The sequence below is a fragment of the Ovis aries genome, chromosome 2, assembly GCF_016772045.2.
Source record: "Ovis aries strain OAR_USU_Benz2616 breed Rambouillet chromosome 2, ARS-UI_Ramb_v3.0, whole genome shotgun sequence".
In the NCBI taxonomy this organism is placed as follows: domain Eukaryota; kingdom Metazoa; phylum Chordata; class Mammalia; order Artiodactyla; family Bovidae; genus Ovis; species Ovis aries.
Window position 1 is genome coordinate 106,065,525 of NC_056055.1, and position 16,924 is coordinate 106,082,448.

The window sequence follows — 16,924 nt, forward strand, 5'->3', positions numbered from 1 at the left end:
GTTTTTGTTTGCTCTATCCTGGCTCTCATGATCAAAGACTAAATTCATGTTTTTTTCAGTTATTTTTGGAAATTTCACAGGACTTAGAAATTTCAAATGGCAAGCAGTTTCTTTGTTAACAAAAGTTGTGCTTGGGAAAAAAAAATCTTGTTTGATTTACAAATGGAGCACCTGTGATGTTTCATGAGCGATCTGCTTTCTTGCTTGTTCAAAGAAAGAAGAATGTCCTGGCAAACTTGACCTATTGAACTTACAATTTCTCTGTACTTCCTCCTTAAAGCCACTAAAACAAAGAAATAAACTGAATAAGGAATGAAATGACATTAACACACAGGAAGATGAGAGGAATGGGAAATAAGAGTGACAGATGAGTGATAAGATATTTTAGGAAGCTTGAAAATGAATGCAATTGTGAAAACTGACTTCACAGAGATAGGGAAAACCTAAGACAAAATGGGGGAACCTAAAAGGAAGAAAATAATGTCCTCAAATTTTTAGAAATTTGAGATAGCTAGGACATCAGAAAGAGGGGGCTAGAAAGGAGACATAAAAAACAAAGAGTTGAGGGACTTCCCTGGCAATCTAGTGGTTAAAAATTCTCCTTCTGGTGCAGGGCGTGTGGGTCCAATCTCTGGTTGGGGAGCTAAGATCCCACATGCCTCTCAGCCAAAAAACCAGAGCATAAATGACAGAAGCAATATTGTAACAAATTCAATAAAAGACTTTAAAAATAGTCCACATCAAAAAGTCTTTAAAAATTAAAAAAAAGAAAATCTAATGTAAACTTTACAGGAACAACAGTGAGCCCTTTATCTTCACTTTCTTGCCCATGTTTCTCAGACTAGGATCTACTTTTATGCCTTCTGATCTGGGCAGAGAGCAGGAGGACAGAAAACTCCAACAAGGTTGTTCCAAGAGCTTCTGGAGTAGGGACTACAGGCACAGCTTGGTCTGTCAGAAGCGTCACATCAAGAAAATGAGGATGGTGTGAGGTCTGCGCACTGAGTGGTGTAGCCTGTTCTCTGCAGAATGTCTAAGAGGAACGGTCTACAGACAGTTGGGGAACCACCAGTGAAAAATCTGAGCAGCCATCCTATGATGGATGAATCATGCCATCACTCAATGAATCATCTTCTGCTCATTGAATTCCAACTAGTTTTTATTACCTCATTCTTAAATATAAACAGACATTGGAGGACATCCTATAATAATAACAGTAATTAAAAAAAGAAGCAGAGGTCAGAATAAACATGGAGAGGAAATAAAGAGCAAAAAGAAGAAAATTAAAGAGAAAAACTTACTCAAGAGAAAATGCAAGAAGCAGAAGAGACCATGAAAAGAAATCTCTGGACAGAAATGAAATAGGAAACTTTCAGGAAAGGAGCAATGAAGTCATTCAGAGCATAAAAAAGTACAGATAGTAAACTGAAGTGGAAAAAAAAAAAACCATTACTGGAATATTTGAAAGATGAAATGGAGAATCTGCCAAGCAGCAGAATCGAGATACTGAGAAATAGGAAAGAAAGGATATGAAAAGTGGACTATCAATACGGAGGTTCGATATCTGACTTGAAAAGAAATAGAGACCTCCATGAAAAATAAGGAAGAGATCTACTGTCTGCTCTGTTTAATCACTGAGAAGGACTTGGTTCTGATAAGCAGTTTGTTGAGTTTGAAGTAATAGTAGGGAATAAAAACTGAAGTGATCATTAAAGTAAGACAATTATTAACACTAGGGTAAACAAGCACTGTCCAAGAGCTGTAATTATGGCAAACAACTAACCTTAACTATGAACACTAATTGCATATTCTGCATATCCACAACACATAAACACTGAATATTAATTTCACTGTTAATTTTTGCATAACTAAATTCTGAATTCTGCTGGAACGTTAAGTGTACATAGAGTGTGATATAAAGGAAATATACTCTTATTTTCCTTTGTAGCAAATTAATAGGAAACTTCACATATTTAAAAAATCCAGCATAATGTGATAGCAATTTAGATACAGAATGTAAGTCCCAAACAGATTTCCAAAGAAAGTTGCCTCTGAGGAGCTAGAACTGAACTGGGGGTAGGGATGGGTGGGGCAAAGCTCTTTTCCATATGTTTTATGTAATTGTCAAGCTTCTAAATGACATCTGTGAATTACATTGATAACTTTGAAGTAAACTATATTAATAACTTCAATTATAATTTTTAATTATGTTGATAATTTTTTTCTTTTTAAACATGATTTTTACTCATTTACTTGCAAGAGAAGAATTTTGCATTTATGTCAACTTTAAAAAAAAATTGGAGTATAATTGCTTTACGACTGTGTTAGTTTCTGCTGCGCAACAAAGTGAATCTGCTGTATGTAAACATATATTCCCTCCCTCTTGGAGTGAAATGCTTTTCAAGTGAAGGTGTTGGGACAAGACACATGATTTTGGATTGTCAAGTTTGGGATTTGACTTTATTCTACTTACAAAGTTAGCTTAGTATGTACTTCATGGGTACTGACTGCCAACACAGGTCCCTGGGATCAGAGACAGGAGTGAATTACTCACTGCAGCCAAGCAGCAGGTGCCTCAGCACATTGGCCCAACTTCTGCATGGTCCTCAGGTCTCCTGGGAACAACACAGCAGACACAGATGGACACAACACATCCAGGGATCTGCCACACAATTGTGGACACTGAGACTGGGGAATCCACTGCTTTCATAGCAAGCAGCAAGCAAGCCTTCTCTTTGTCCACGGGAATGTGATCTCATCTCTCAGAATTAGCAGCTACGCAAACAACCCTGAGAAATAAATGGTTCAGGAGAAAGTATCGTCAGAGCCTTCCATTCTCAATAGACCCAACAGGAGGTAAATTTACTTACCGGCTGTGGTTTGGGACAAGTCTCTTTACCTGTGAAAGGGTCATTTTTCTTCTTACATGCATGATGGTGAAAATATTTGCAATCATCTATGTAAATCACCTGGATAGTGCCAGGCATACAATTAGCACTAAAGCTTTTATTTTTATCTTTCTGAAGAGAAAATAAAACCCCCAAAAGTTTAAATTCTGGTCTTTTCCAGAATCCATAAATGAGCAAATTTGTGAACTTTTGTGAATTGTCAGTCTAAGCCTTGGTTTTATCACTTGTGAAATGGGAATGGTAAATCCTCATCACTAGATAATAAGCACATTATTGGCAGTTCAGTACTATCTACTGCTTCCTTTACTGCAAGTGCACACCAAGACATCCAGCTGTACTGTTTATACTGCAGAAGCATGATTGTATTAACCGTCAAATACCAGGAAGGAACTTTCAGTTCAGTTCAGTTCAGTTCAGTTCAGTTCAGTTCATTTCAGTAGCTCAGTCGTGTCCAACTCTTTGCGACTCCATGAATCGCAGCATGCCATCACCAACTCCCGGAGTTCACTCAGACTCACGTCCATCGAGTCAGTGATGCCATCCAGCCATCCCATTCTCCGTCGTCCCCTTCTCCTCCTGCCCTAAATCCCTCCCAGCATCAGAGTCTTTTCCAATGAGTCAACTCTTCTCATGAGGTGGCCAGAGTACTGGAGTTTCAGCTTTAGCATCATTCCTTACAAAGAAATCCCAGGGCTGATCTCTTTCAGAATGGACTGGTTGGATCTCCTTGCAGTCCAAGGGACTCTCAAGAGTCTTCTCCAACACCACAGTTCAAAAGCATCAATTCTTTGGCGCTCAGTCTTCTTCACAGTCCAACTCTCACATCCACACATGACCAGAGGGAAAACCATAGCCTTGACTAGATGGACCTTTGTTGGCAAAGTAATGTCTCTGCTTTTGAATATACTAGGTTGGTCATAACTTTTTTTCCAAGGAGTAAGCGTCTTTTAATTTCATGGCTGCAGTCACCATCTGCAGTGATTTTGGAGCCCCGCAAAATAAAGTCTGATACTGTTACCACTATTTCCCATCTATTTTTAAATAAAAAAGCAAACTTATTTCACTTGATGCTTTTAAAAATTTTTCTAAAAATTTGTTTTTAATTGAAAGATAATTACTTTACAGAACTTTGTTGTTTTCTGTCAAACATCAACATGAATCATCCATAGATATACATATGTCCCCTCCCTCTTGAACCTCCCTCCCATCTCCCTCCCCATCCCACCACTCTAGGTTGATACAGAGTCCCTGTTTGAGTTTCCTGAGCCATATAGCAAATTCCCATTGGCTATCTATTTCACATATGGTAATGTAAGTTTCCATGTTACTCTTTCCATACATCCCACGCTCTCCTCCCCTCTCCCTGTGTCTATAAGTCTGTTCTCTGTGTCTGTTTCTCCACTGCTGCCCTGCAAATAAATTCATGGGTACCATCTTTCTAGATTCCGTATACATGCATTAATATATGATATTTATCTTTCTCTTTTTGAACAAACCGCATATGTCTTTTACCTTAATAACATATAGTGTATGAAAATCATCATTTTTTATGTTACAGAAATGCACATTTTCAAAGTCATTAATTAGAGAACTCATTTTCATGAAAAGCATTCTAATGCCCTTGAAAGGCAGTAGACTTAAAGGTTAAAGGCATAGAATCTACAGCTAGACTCTCAGATCTATTGATTCAGCTCTATCAATTTCTGCTTTACATATCAGGAGAGTTAAGTCTTAATCTCCTCATCTCTCAGTAAAGGTAGCATCACTTACCTGTAAATTCATATTAAGAAATAAATGAATTAAGGCAGATATGAAGTGTTTAAAACAGTGCCTACCACACAGTAAGCAAAAAGTATTACCTAGTATGATATTACAGATAATATTTCAATGCTTATAGTTGAGGCAACTGTCCTTATAACAGTACATTTAGAAATATTAAAAACTAATAAAATGCTTATTGTTTGCAAATAAAGCCTAAAGTGGAGTCAAAAAGCCGTTTTACAAAATACTTAAATTAATGGTTGGGACCACATACTCTGGGCAAACAAGCAATGCTTGTTTGAAATTGGTAATACCTTGATTTTAATGAGGTGAATTGTTTAGAATAGATTACAGTCATAGTCTTTTTTTTTTTTTGACATTGCTGCTTAACTGAGCCAAGATGTTTTAAGGGAAAATGAAAGAAACACACATCCTGTTTGCGTGTCTTGTTTCAGAAAAGAGAACGCCATGTCCTCTCTTACACAGTATTTCCTAAACTGTAGAATGTGATTAATTACATCTTGACTTAGTTTTCTTTTGATGTGGTCAGGACAAATCTTTAATTTATATGTTTTAATAAAGAAATGCAGGATCACACTCACCAAGGTGACACATTTTTTCATCCCTGTGCTGTTAAAGAAGCTATTGTATTATACCTTAAACAAAAAGAAAGTCAACAAATGGATTTTTATTCAGGGTATGATTTATGACAGAAATCCTACAAACAGTGTTTTTCATTGCCAAATAATTCCTTCTAAGTATCTTTTTCTTTAAAAAAAAGAATTATGCAATGTCCATTTTTTATTTTACACCAGAAAAATACCAAAGATATGAATTTGACATCACATGCATGGTGAGAGCCTGGAAAAGATTCTAAGAATGCTATTTACTTCCATACAAAAGGTCACAGAAGTAATTCTCTAAGCCAATATTTGAAACTGGCTGGCTAGAGAGTCTTGGATGTTTGGGAAATTAATGAGTGTACGTTCAAATTGTACTTGTGCATATACTTTTAATAAACCCTTTCACAAGACAGAGAACATTGTGTCCAGCCGATTTTACAACTGCCTTTTGAAGAGAGAATTTTGCAGATGGACAATATCACAATGCAGGATCACTTAACCTAGCTGAGTTAGGAGAAAACTTGCTTTTGAAGAATCAATTCTGTGGGTTCTTTTAGTGTGCTGTGGACTCTAACTTGAATGAATTGTCAGATGATCCCCTGGGACTCTTAAAAATTCAGCAGCTTCACTCTCTATCAGCTTATGCCTCTCAAATGACGTCACTGGGACCCTACCAAGAGTATTCACTGTCAGATGTACATCATTATAGCTTTATGTCTATGGCCCACATAAAAATGCTACTTCAGAGAATGTGGTTGCATTTAGTAGAGCTGATGGTTATTTTTTGCTAAAACTTAATTTTTTAAATAAGTGATTTAATCCTGTCATCTTTGTGTGCATACTGTATAATTTGGGGGAGGAGGAAATGGGGAGGGGTAGTGAGAATGTACTAGTAATCCTTAATAACTAATGCTGATTGTTTACTAGGTGTCAAGCACTTGACTGAGCATTTCACAGATTAACTAATATATTGCTCACAACCTCTCTCCAGAATAGGTATTATTATTACCTTCCTTTTGGAGATGTGAAAACTGAAATAGAGTGAAATGACATAATTGGAGACCATAAATTCTTTGGTCACAGAGTTTAGATGAATGACTCAGCCTACAATGTCCACTAATACACTACATTTCAGTGGGAAAGCTTTTCAATAAAAGGGGCTGGCTAGATGGCACCCCACTCCAGTACTCTTGCCTGGAAAATCCCATGGATGGAGGAGCCTGGTAGGCTGCAGTCCATGGGGTCGCTGAGGGTCGGACGCGACTGAGCGACTTCACTTTCACTTTTCACTTTCATGCATTGGAGAAGGAAATGGCAACCCACTCCAGTGTTCTTGCCTGGAGAATCCCAGGGACGGGGGAGCCTGGTGGGCTGCCGTCTATGGGGTCGCACAGAGTTGGACACGACTGAAGTGACTTAGCAGCAGCCGCAGAGATTTCTTAGAAAAGAACTTCATTTGAATAAATTTGGATTTGTTTGGATGTGGACTTCTTTTTCTCATATCCAGAAACTACAAACTATTGGTAATCCATGAAGATAGATAATCCCTGAAGTCATGTACTCTTTAAAGGAAAAAAAAAAAATCGAGCAGTGAATTACCTGGAAAGTCAACATTATAATACATTCTGACATGAGGAAAAGTAGGGTTCACCATCATGTCATCTCACTTTGTGTGAAGTCACATCAAAAGTTTGTTTGCTGAACACAGAATATGTCACACGTGTTTGAGAGGGCTATTTTGTGGACCTAATACAATGTGGTGAAATGCTCTAATTCCACAACAGGGAAGCCCTAATAATGAGAATTTTGGAGTCCTCTAGATCCAGAGATTTTTTTCCTGCTGGATGTTCACTGAGAAGATCTTCAGTGTAGTTACAAAGACAGTAAAAGATGTCACATGAAATTACTTTCTGGCACTCAGTCTTTTCACATCCAGATTCCAAACCTTGGATCTATTGGGTTGGCCAGAAAGTTTGTTTGGGTTTTTTGGTAATATCTTATGGAAAAACCTAAATGAACTTTTTGGTCAACCAATACTTTCCTCAATGATGTTTTCTCTATGATATGGGGGAATTTTGTCTTTGGGGCTTTGGCATCAATTTTATAAAGCTTACTCTCAAATATCTTTTTAAAAAGGGTCTTTTCTGGAAATAGAGACCACTCTTAGATATCTCCAGTACTATCTAAAGGAAAGCATAAATATAAAAATAAATAACTGTGATTAGATGTTTATATATACAGCTTTTCTTCCCTCCAAAATTAGATTTATTTAAAGGATAGTTATTTCACACTATATATACAAGCTGGAGCAAATTTTCTTGAGTAGATGTTAGCCACAACCTAAACAGCATTGTTTTCCATTGTATCCTGAATAATAGAATATTAACATGATATAATAAATTTCTTTATAAAATGATTACTTTGAATTCTTTCAGGTTGACATTAACACTCTCCTGTCCAATGGATCTCAAGAATTTTCCGATGGATGTACAAACATGTATAATGCAACTGGAAAGCTGTAAGTAAGAATAACATAAGTTTTCCTTAATATTAAAAAACAATAGTAGATTTAGATTTCTCTCAGAATACTCGCTGAACATCATTCTCAGAATACCATCTTACCCTCCTTCTCTCAGAATTGCCTTATACTCTTTCTCATGGATAATGAAATCAAACCCTCCTTCACTCAGATATCCTTTCACCAAACTTCTCAAAGTAATTTCTGTTATCATTCTTCTAAAAATTACCTCTGATTCTTTCAGAATTCTGCAGACCCTCTTCTTTCTCTCAGAATTCCCTCACTCTGCTTACTCTCAGAATTCTCTTGGAATCTCCTTCTATGTCTCACATTTCCCTGACTCTCAGTCTTTCTCCCAGAATTACATGGAATCTCATTCTTCACAATAATATCTCAAATCTCATTTTCTCAAAATTCAATTTCAATTTCAAGGTGTAAAAATTCCCTCATACTCACCTATAAGCAGGATTCCTTTCACCAAAGGAAACCTGACAGAAAGACTGAAATAAGTATAAAATTCCTTCACTCAGAATTCCCTCCTACAAACCTCACTCAGAATTTACTCAGAAAAGTCCTACTTTCTCTCAGAAATCTTTCATTCTGTCAGATTTCCCTCGAAGACAAGTCCTTCTTTCTGTCAGAAATCTCCTATCTCTCAGGTTCCCCTAGAAGAGACTTTCTGTCTGTCTAAAGACAGAAAGAAAGACAGAAAGAAATCTCCGTCTTTCTGATAGGTTTCTATAAAATAAGTGAAAGTGAAAGTGAAGTTGCTCAGTCGTGTCCGACTCTTTGGGACCCCATGAACTGTGGCCTATCAGGCTCCTCCGTCCATGAGATTTTCCAGGCAAGAGTGCTGGAGTGGATTGCCATTTCCTTCTCCAGGGGATCTTCCTGACCCAGGAATCGAACCCCGGTCTCTTGCATTGCAGGCAGACGCTTTACCATCTGAGCCACCAAGGAAGCTTTTATGGATATCATCTTTCTGTCAGGTTTCTATCACAAAGAAATCCTTCTTTCTGTCAGAAATCTCCTTTTTTTTTTTCCTATCATGTTTCCATCAAAGAAAAGTCCTTCTTTCTGGCATATCTCTTCTTTCTATCAGGTTTCAATGAGAAAGGGTTACCCTGATATTCAGTTGGTAAAGAACCCTCTTGCAATGCAGGAGGCCCCGGATTGATTCCTGGGTCAGGAAGATCTGCCAGAGAAGGGATAGGCTACCCACGCCAGTATTCTTAGGCTTCCCTTGTGGCTCAGCTGGTAAAGTATCTGCCTGTAATGTGGGAGACCTGGATTTGATCCCTGGGTTGGGAAGATCCCCTGGAGAAGAGAAAGGCTACCCACTCTAGTATTCTTGCCTGGAGAATTCCATGGACTGTATAGTCCATGGGGTTGCAAAGAGTTGGACACGACTGAACAACTTTTACTTCAATCAGAAAAGTCCCTCCTTCTGTCAGAAATTGCCTTCTTTCTGTCAGGTTTCACTCACAAAGAAAACCTTATTTCAGTCAGAAATCTCCTTCTTTTAGTCAGCTTTCCTCAGAAAAGTCCCTCTCTCAGCCAGAAATCAGCTTCTTTCTGTCAGGTTTCTCTCACAGGAAAAATCTTCTTTTTGGAAGAAAACATCTTCTTTCTTTCAGTATCCCTCAGAAATATTCTTTCTGTCAGAATAGCCTTCTTTCTGTCAGGATTCTCTCCCAGAAAAGACCTTTCTGTCAGAAAACTTCTTTTCATCAGGTTTCCCTCAGAAATGTCCTTCTTTCTGTCAGGTTCCCCCCCCCCAAAAAAAAACACATTCTTTCTGTCAGAAATCTCCTTCTTTCTGTCAGATTTTCCTCAGAAACGTCCTTCTTTCTGTCAATAAAGAACTTCTTCCTGTCTGATATCTCCTTTCTGGCAGTTTTCCCTCAGGAACATCCTTCTTTCTGTCAGAAATTCTTTCTGTCAGGTTTCTCTCCCAGAAAAGACCGCATTTCTGTCAGAAATCACCTTCTTTGTGTCAGGTTTCCCTCAGAATCATCCTCTTTTTCTGTCAAAAATTGCCTTCTTTCTGCCACATTTCTCTCCCAGAAAAGACCTTCTTTCTGTGCGATATCTCCTTTCTGTTAGGTTTCCCTCAGAACACCCTTCTTTCTGTCAGAAATCTCCATCTTTCCATTAGGTTTCCCTCAGAAATGTCTTTCTTTCTGTCAGAAATTGCCTTCTTTCTGTCAGATTTTGCTCCCAGGAAAGACATTTCTGTCAGAAAACTCCTTCTTTCCATCAGGTTTCCCTCAGAAACATCCTTCTTTCTGTCAGGTTTCTCTCCCTCAAAACATACTCTGTCAGAAATCTTCTTTGTGTTAGGTTTCGCTCAAAAATGTCTTTCTTTCTGTCAGAAATTGCCTTATTTTTGTCAGGATTCTCTCCCCAAAAAAGACCTTTCTGTCAGAAAACTCCTTTTCATCAGGTTTCCCTCAGAAATGTTCTTTCTGTTAGAAGTTCCCTTCTTCCTGATAGGTTTATCCCCCCCAAAACACATTCTTTCTGTCAGAAATCTTCTTTGAGTCAGGATTCACTCAGAAACATCCTTCTTACTGTCAGAAATCTCCTTTTTTCTGTCAGGTTTCTTTCCCAGAAAAAACCTTCTTTCTGTCAGAAATCCCCTTCTTTGTGTCAGGTTTCCCTCAGAATCGTCCTTTTTTTCTGTCAGAAATTGCCTTCTTTCTGTCACATTTCTCTCCCAGAATAGACCTGATTTCTGTCCAATATCTCCTTCTTTCTGTTAGGTTTCCCTCAGAAACACTCTTCTTTCTGTCAGAAATCTCCATCTTTCCATCAGGTTTCCCTCAGAAACATCCTTCTTTCAGAAAGTGCCTTCTTTCTGTCAGGTTTATATTCCAGAAAAGACCTTCTTTCTGTTAGAAATACCCTTCTTTGTGTCAGATTTCCCTCAGAAACTTCGTTTTTTTCTGTCATGTCAGAAATTGCCTTCTGTCAGATTTCTCTCCCAGAAAAGACCTTCTTTCTATCAGAAATCCCCTTCTTTGTGTCAGGATTCCCTCAGAATCGTCCTTTTTTTCTGTCATAAATTGCTTTCTTTCTGTCAGGTTTCTCTCTGAGAAAAGACCTTCTTTCTGTCAGCTATCTCCTTCTTTCTGTTAGGTTTCCCTCAGAAATACCCTTCTTTCTGTCAGAAATCTCCATCTTTCTATCAGATTTCCCTCAGAGATGGCCTTCTTTCTGTCAGGTTTCTCTCCGAGAAAAGACCTTTTTCTGTCAGAAATACCCTTCTTTGTGTCAAGTTTCTGTCCCAGAAAAGACCTTCTATCTGTCTGACATCTCCTTCTTTCTGTCAGGTTTCCCTCAGAAACATCCTTCTTTCTGTCAGAAATCATCTTCTTTCCATCAGATTTCCCTCAGAAATGTCCTTTTTGTCAGAAATTGTCTTCTTTCTGTCAGGTTTATCTCCCAGAAAAAAAAAAACAAACCCTTATTTCTGTCTGGAATCTTCTTTCCATTAGGTTTCCCTCAGACACATCCTTCTTTCTGTCATTTGTCAGAAATCACCCTCTTTCTGTGAGGTTTCTCTCCTAGAAAAAGATGTTCTTTCTGTCAAAAATCTCCTCCTTTGTGTCAGGTTTCCCTCAGAAGCGTCCTTCTTTCTGTCAGAAATCACCTTCTTTCTGTCGGGTTTCTTCAAAAAAACATTTTCTTTCTGTCAGAAATCTCCTTCCTATCTAGTTTCTATCTGAACTCTCTCTTTTTTTTTTTTCCCAAAAAATATTCTAGGAAAAAACATGTAAAAAATTAGTAGATTTATAATAATGGATGATATATATTATTTGTTTTTTAGTTTTTTTCTGACATTTACTGAAAAGACATGTTATTTTGCACCTGTTATGGATTGGTATCTCTCTTACATTCTATACACTCTATATTGCCATTTAAAGTAAATTTCAAACTAGAAATGCCATTTTTGAAGATTAAGAAAAATCTATTCTCTTTATATTCATCAATGGTAAAATGGATGCTAACATTGAAAAATATGGTACTTTTTTAAATGAAGAGTGTGCTGGAATCCAAACATTGTTATGTGTTATTTCTCATACACACAACAGAACTGTTGTTATTGTCATGTTTTCACCTGTGTAAATCGTTACTTTGAGTATTTTTACCCCCATTTATTGAGGTGATAAGTACAAACTACACCTTCTTTCTGTCAAGTTTCTTCCCCAGAAAAGACCTTCTTTCTGTCAGAAATCTCCTTCTGTCAGGTTTCCCTCAGAAATGTCCTTCTTTCTGTCCAAAATATTAACACATGAAAATTTTAGGTCCTTTTCTTTCTTTAAGCTTATCTGTTTATTACCCCAAACTTGGTTGGTTTTAAGTTTTTAATGCCATGCACAAAGGCGACATTATGTAATATTTTTGTGAAAAATATTATTTGTGAAAAATGATTTTGTGAAAAATCATATTTGGAAAAAAATGCCTGTTTGACATATTCTTTTAGAAAAAAACTGCAGCTGGAACTTCAGAATTGGTGGCATGAGAGTCCAGGCCTGTAGTGTGGTGAATCTGCCACTAGAGGGCATGCCTACTTCGTAGGGGGACTTGCTGCCAACCCTGCACCCTGGTTTTCTCTTAAAGTAAGGAAGTGCAAATACCTATTTCTCTGATAATAAAATTTAGCAGGAATATAATATAATATCTTCTTGTTAAATTTAAATACATTACATAAATAAGTGGATTAATTTCATTAATATAAGTTAATTAATGTGAATATATTAATTTACTCAATTAATATTTACATTTTATTAACTTAAATATAGGGCTTCCCTGGCGGCTCAGAGGTTAAAGCATCTGCCTGCAATGCAGGAGACCTGGGTTCAATCCCTGGGTCAGGAAGATCCCCTGGAGAAGGAAATGGCAACCCACTCCAGTATTCTTGCCTGGAGAATCCCATGGATGGAGGAGCCTGGTGGGCTACAGTCCACGGGGTTGCAAAGACTTGGACACGACAAAGCGACTTCACTTTCACTTTCAACTTAAATAGTGATCACACCCATGGATAAATTAAATGAAAGGAAAATAAAAATTTAGTTTTAATTGGAAGAGCTATTTAGCAATAAGAATGGGAGGTTGGAGTTGGGAGTAGGAAGCAATACAGGATTCCTAGCAGTGTTGATTTCTAACTCTACCTTGAAGGCATTCTAAAGACAGGTATCTTTGTTGCAAAATTAGGTACATGGAGAGTATGGAGGAAAAAAAACCATATGAAAAATAGTCTAAGACAGACTGGTTCCCTAATTATTAATTTAAGAATACTAAATATTATCCAATAGTGAGAAGCTGTGGAAGATTTAGGAGCAAGAACATGAGTTGGTTAATATTATGCTCTTGAAGATTCTGTCATACAGATGAACCAAGTTATTTAAGAAGGTTCCATAATATTCCAATAAAAAGAATAAAAGTAGGAGCAAAGAGGAGCAGTATGGAAGGTATATACAATACAGATTGATGCTGTAGAGGAAGCAAAATGTTTTCTTTACCTTCTTAGGCTCCTTAGCCTTGGCCTGAAAATTAAGCAGAAATAAAACATGAACAGAAAAAAAGGATACACATTTATTTAATACAAGTTTTACAGAAGGAAGTGAATAGTCAAGGAAGTGGTAAAGCCTAAATTCTTTTATACCAGGTTAAACAAAGAAAAGCGAGAAGCAGTTGTGGAAAAGTAATGCTATGTGAGGAAGCGAAAGGAAGATGAGAATTATTTTAACAAGATCTGTACAGAATTCTCTTGGCTTTGATCCCCTGTTGAAGAGTGTTTCTTTTTCTCCTAGTACAAGGAGTACATCTTTACATGGAAGTTTTTAATCTACTGTTTTCAGAAAGAAAAGGAGAGATTAGAATGCCCTTCTCACACCTGCTGTTTTCCAGGTGCCTTTAGCTTAAAATCATTCTTCTGTCACAAAGTGGATGCAAAGTCTCTGATTGCCCAGTTAGTCAGAGACAAAGAGCTTAGATAAGTAGAATCATTTTGGAAATACTGACAGAGAAAAAAACAGAATGAGAAGTAAATGTTAAGAGGAATATTGATAAATCCAGTCTTAATATATTTGTGATTTGGGAAATGTACATAAAAAGCCAAAGGAAGGAGTTAGCACTGAAGATGTACTGTTTTTTGTAATATAATTTTAATTGAAGGATAATTACATTACAATGTTGTGTTGATCTCTGCTGTGCAACAAGGTGAATCAGCTATAAGTATACACATATTCCTTCCCTCTGGAGCCTCCCTCCCACGCCCCATCCCACCTCTCCAGTTCATCACAGACACAGAGCTGAGCTCACTGTGTTATGAAGATGTACTGTTATAAGCCATCTACAGAGTAGTTCAACAGGATGAAATTTCTAAAGGGGAGAGTATAGAGATGCAAGGAAACCCACAAAGAAGAACCAACTCTTAAGAAAGACCTACATTTAGAGGTTGCTGTTGTTCAGTTGCTCATACGTGTCCAACTCTTTGCTACCCCATGGACTGAAACATGGGGTAAAGACAGGCTTCCCTGTCTTTTACAATCTCCCAGGGTTTGCTCAAGTTCATGTCCATTGAGTCAGTGATGCTATCTAACCATCTCATCTTCTGCCATCCCCTTCTCCTCCGCCCTCAATCTTTCCCAGCATGAGGGTCTTTTTCAATGAGTTGGCTCTTTGCATCAGGTGGCCAAAGTAGTGGAGCCTCAATGTCCATCCAATGAATATTCAGGTTTGACTGGTTTGATCACCTTGCAGTCTAAGGGACTCTCAAGAATGCTCGCCAGCACCACAATTTGAAAGCATCAATTCTTCTTTCAGCTCTCACATCTATACACAACTACTTAAAAAAACATAGCTTGACTATATGGACCTTTGTTGACAAAGTGATGTCTGTGCTTTTTAATACACTCTCTAATTTGGTCATTGCTTTCTTTCCAAGGAGCAAGTGTGTTTTAATTTCATAGTTGCAGTCATCATCCACAGTGACGCTGGAGCCCAAGAAAATAAAATCTGGCATTGAGTCTACTTTTTTCCTCTTCTATTTGCCACGAAGTGATGGGAGCAGATGCCATGATCTTAGTTTTTAGAATGTTGAGTTTTAAGCCAGCTTTTTCACTCTCCTCTTTCATTCTCATCTAGAGGCTCTTTTGTTCATATTTGCTTTCTGCCATTAGAGGGGTATCATCTGCATATCTGAGGTTGTTGATATTACTCCTCGCAATCTTGATTTTAGCTTGTGGTTCATCCAGCCGGCATTTTGCATGATATACTCTGCTGCTACTAAGTCACCTCAGTCGTGCCCGACTCTGTGTGACCCCATAGATGGCAGCCAACCAGGCTCCCCTGTCCCTGGGATTCTCCAGGCAAGAACACTGGAGTGGGTTGCCATTTCCTTCTCCAATGCGTGAAAGTGAAAAGTGAAAGGGAAGTCACTCAGTCATGTCCGACTTTTCGCTGCATATGTTAAATAAACAAAATGACAATATACAGCCTTGTCCTACTCTTCACAATTTTGAACCAGTCAGTTGTTCCATGTAGGGTTCTAAGTGTTGCTTCTTGATCTGCATATAGGTTTCTCAGGAGATAGGTAAAGTGGTCTGGTATTCCCATCTCTTTAAGAATTTTCCAGTTTTTTTTTTTTTTTTGATCCATACAGTCAAAGGCTTTAGCATAGTCAATAAAGCAGAAGTAGATGTTTTTCTTGTATTCTTTTCCTTTTTCTATGATCCAATGAATGTTGGCAATTTGATTTGTGGTTCCTCTGCCTTTTCTCAACTCAGCTTATATGTCTGGAGGTTCTGGGTTCATGCACTGTGGAAGCCTAGTTTGAAGGATTTGGAGTATAACTTTTCTAGCATGTGAAATGAGCGCAACTGTATGGTGAGGAGGAGGGATTGGCAAACCACTCCAGCATTCTTGCTGCAGGAACCCCATGGAGAGTATCAAAAGGAAAAATGGAAACTTTACCCTTAGATTAACCTGAAATGCTGAATCCTATCACTGAGAATTCCACTGAAATAAAGGAAGAATGTGGTCCATTTATATGGCCCAAGTTCAGATGTTTCCTTTATGAAATCTAAAGGCCTGTCGCACAGTCCAGGGGTCCCCATCCTCCAGGATCTAATGCCTGATGATCTGAGGCAAAACTGATGTAATAACAATAGAAATGAAGTACGCAATGAATGTAATGAGCTTGAATCATTCCCAAACCATCTCTTCCTCCCCCTGGTCTGTGGAAATATTGTCCTCCTCAGAAATGGTCCCTGGTGCCCAAAAGGTTGGAGACCACTGCCATAGTCTACCTATTCCTCAAATCTCAACAGAGTTTTACCCAACTGCTTTTATTTACCCCAAATTTTAATATACCATTTTCTTCTGGTCTTGAATATCCTTCTTTCAACCTCAGAAGAGAATTCTGAAATAAATACAGTAAATGCTTGCTTTGGGTTGAAAAGAAATTGTGTTAGCTTATTTTTCCTTCTTTGTAGTAGTCATTTTTTTACTCTCCAAGTCCAGCCAGAAAATACAGGCCAATTACTTTGACAATTTGCATTTTCCAAAATTTACATCAGTAGAAGCCTAATAAAATATAGCATTCTACAATGAAGCCCTGCTTTTCACTAAGAGTTTTATTTAATTTTAAAATAAGCTATAATTTGCACCCCGATTTTTGCTGGCAATATATAAAACTGAGTGGCATTTCTAGTGAAGCTGAACTAAATATTAAAGTGATCACTAACTTTGCTTCTCAGAATGAGATGTACTAGTTTAGTTTACTGAAGTTCAAGATTCAATACATGATTCATTTATTTTTAATTGACTGTATGAAGTAAAACTTAGGGCTATCTTTAAAAATAATTTTTCATTGATATTGCTGTTTTACTTATAAAAGCATCTTACTTGTTTCCTTCATAAGTAGCTAATCTACAAGGGAAGGAAACACAGGTATTTTATAATTTAGACTACGCCCCTAAGGAATTTACAGTGCAAAGCAACGTGCAGAAATAGGGGTAAGGAAAAAAAAAAGATTTAGTTTTCAGCTTTCATTTATGTCATAAAGAAACTTTCTAAATGGGCAATTTTTTTCCCCTAGTTAA

General features: G+C 37.6%; 1 protein-coding gene across 2 annotated transcripts in view; it reads left to right on the forward strand.

The window, feature by feature from the left end:
- GLRA3 (glycine receptor alpha 3) overlaps nt 1–16,924 on the forward strand; it is a 189,228-nt gene that overhangs the window by 97,139 nt on the left and 75,165 nt on the right. For both annotated transcript variants that reach the window (XM_004004453.6, XM_012129216.5), the window contains exon 5: nt 7,729–7,811. In XM_004004453.6, the coding sequence (XP_004004502.2) occupies nt 7,729–7,811 (83 nt within the window). The remainder of the gene's footprint in view (nt 1–7,728; nt 7,812–16,924) is intronic.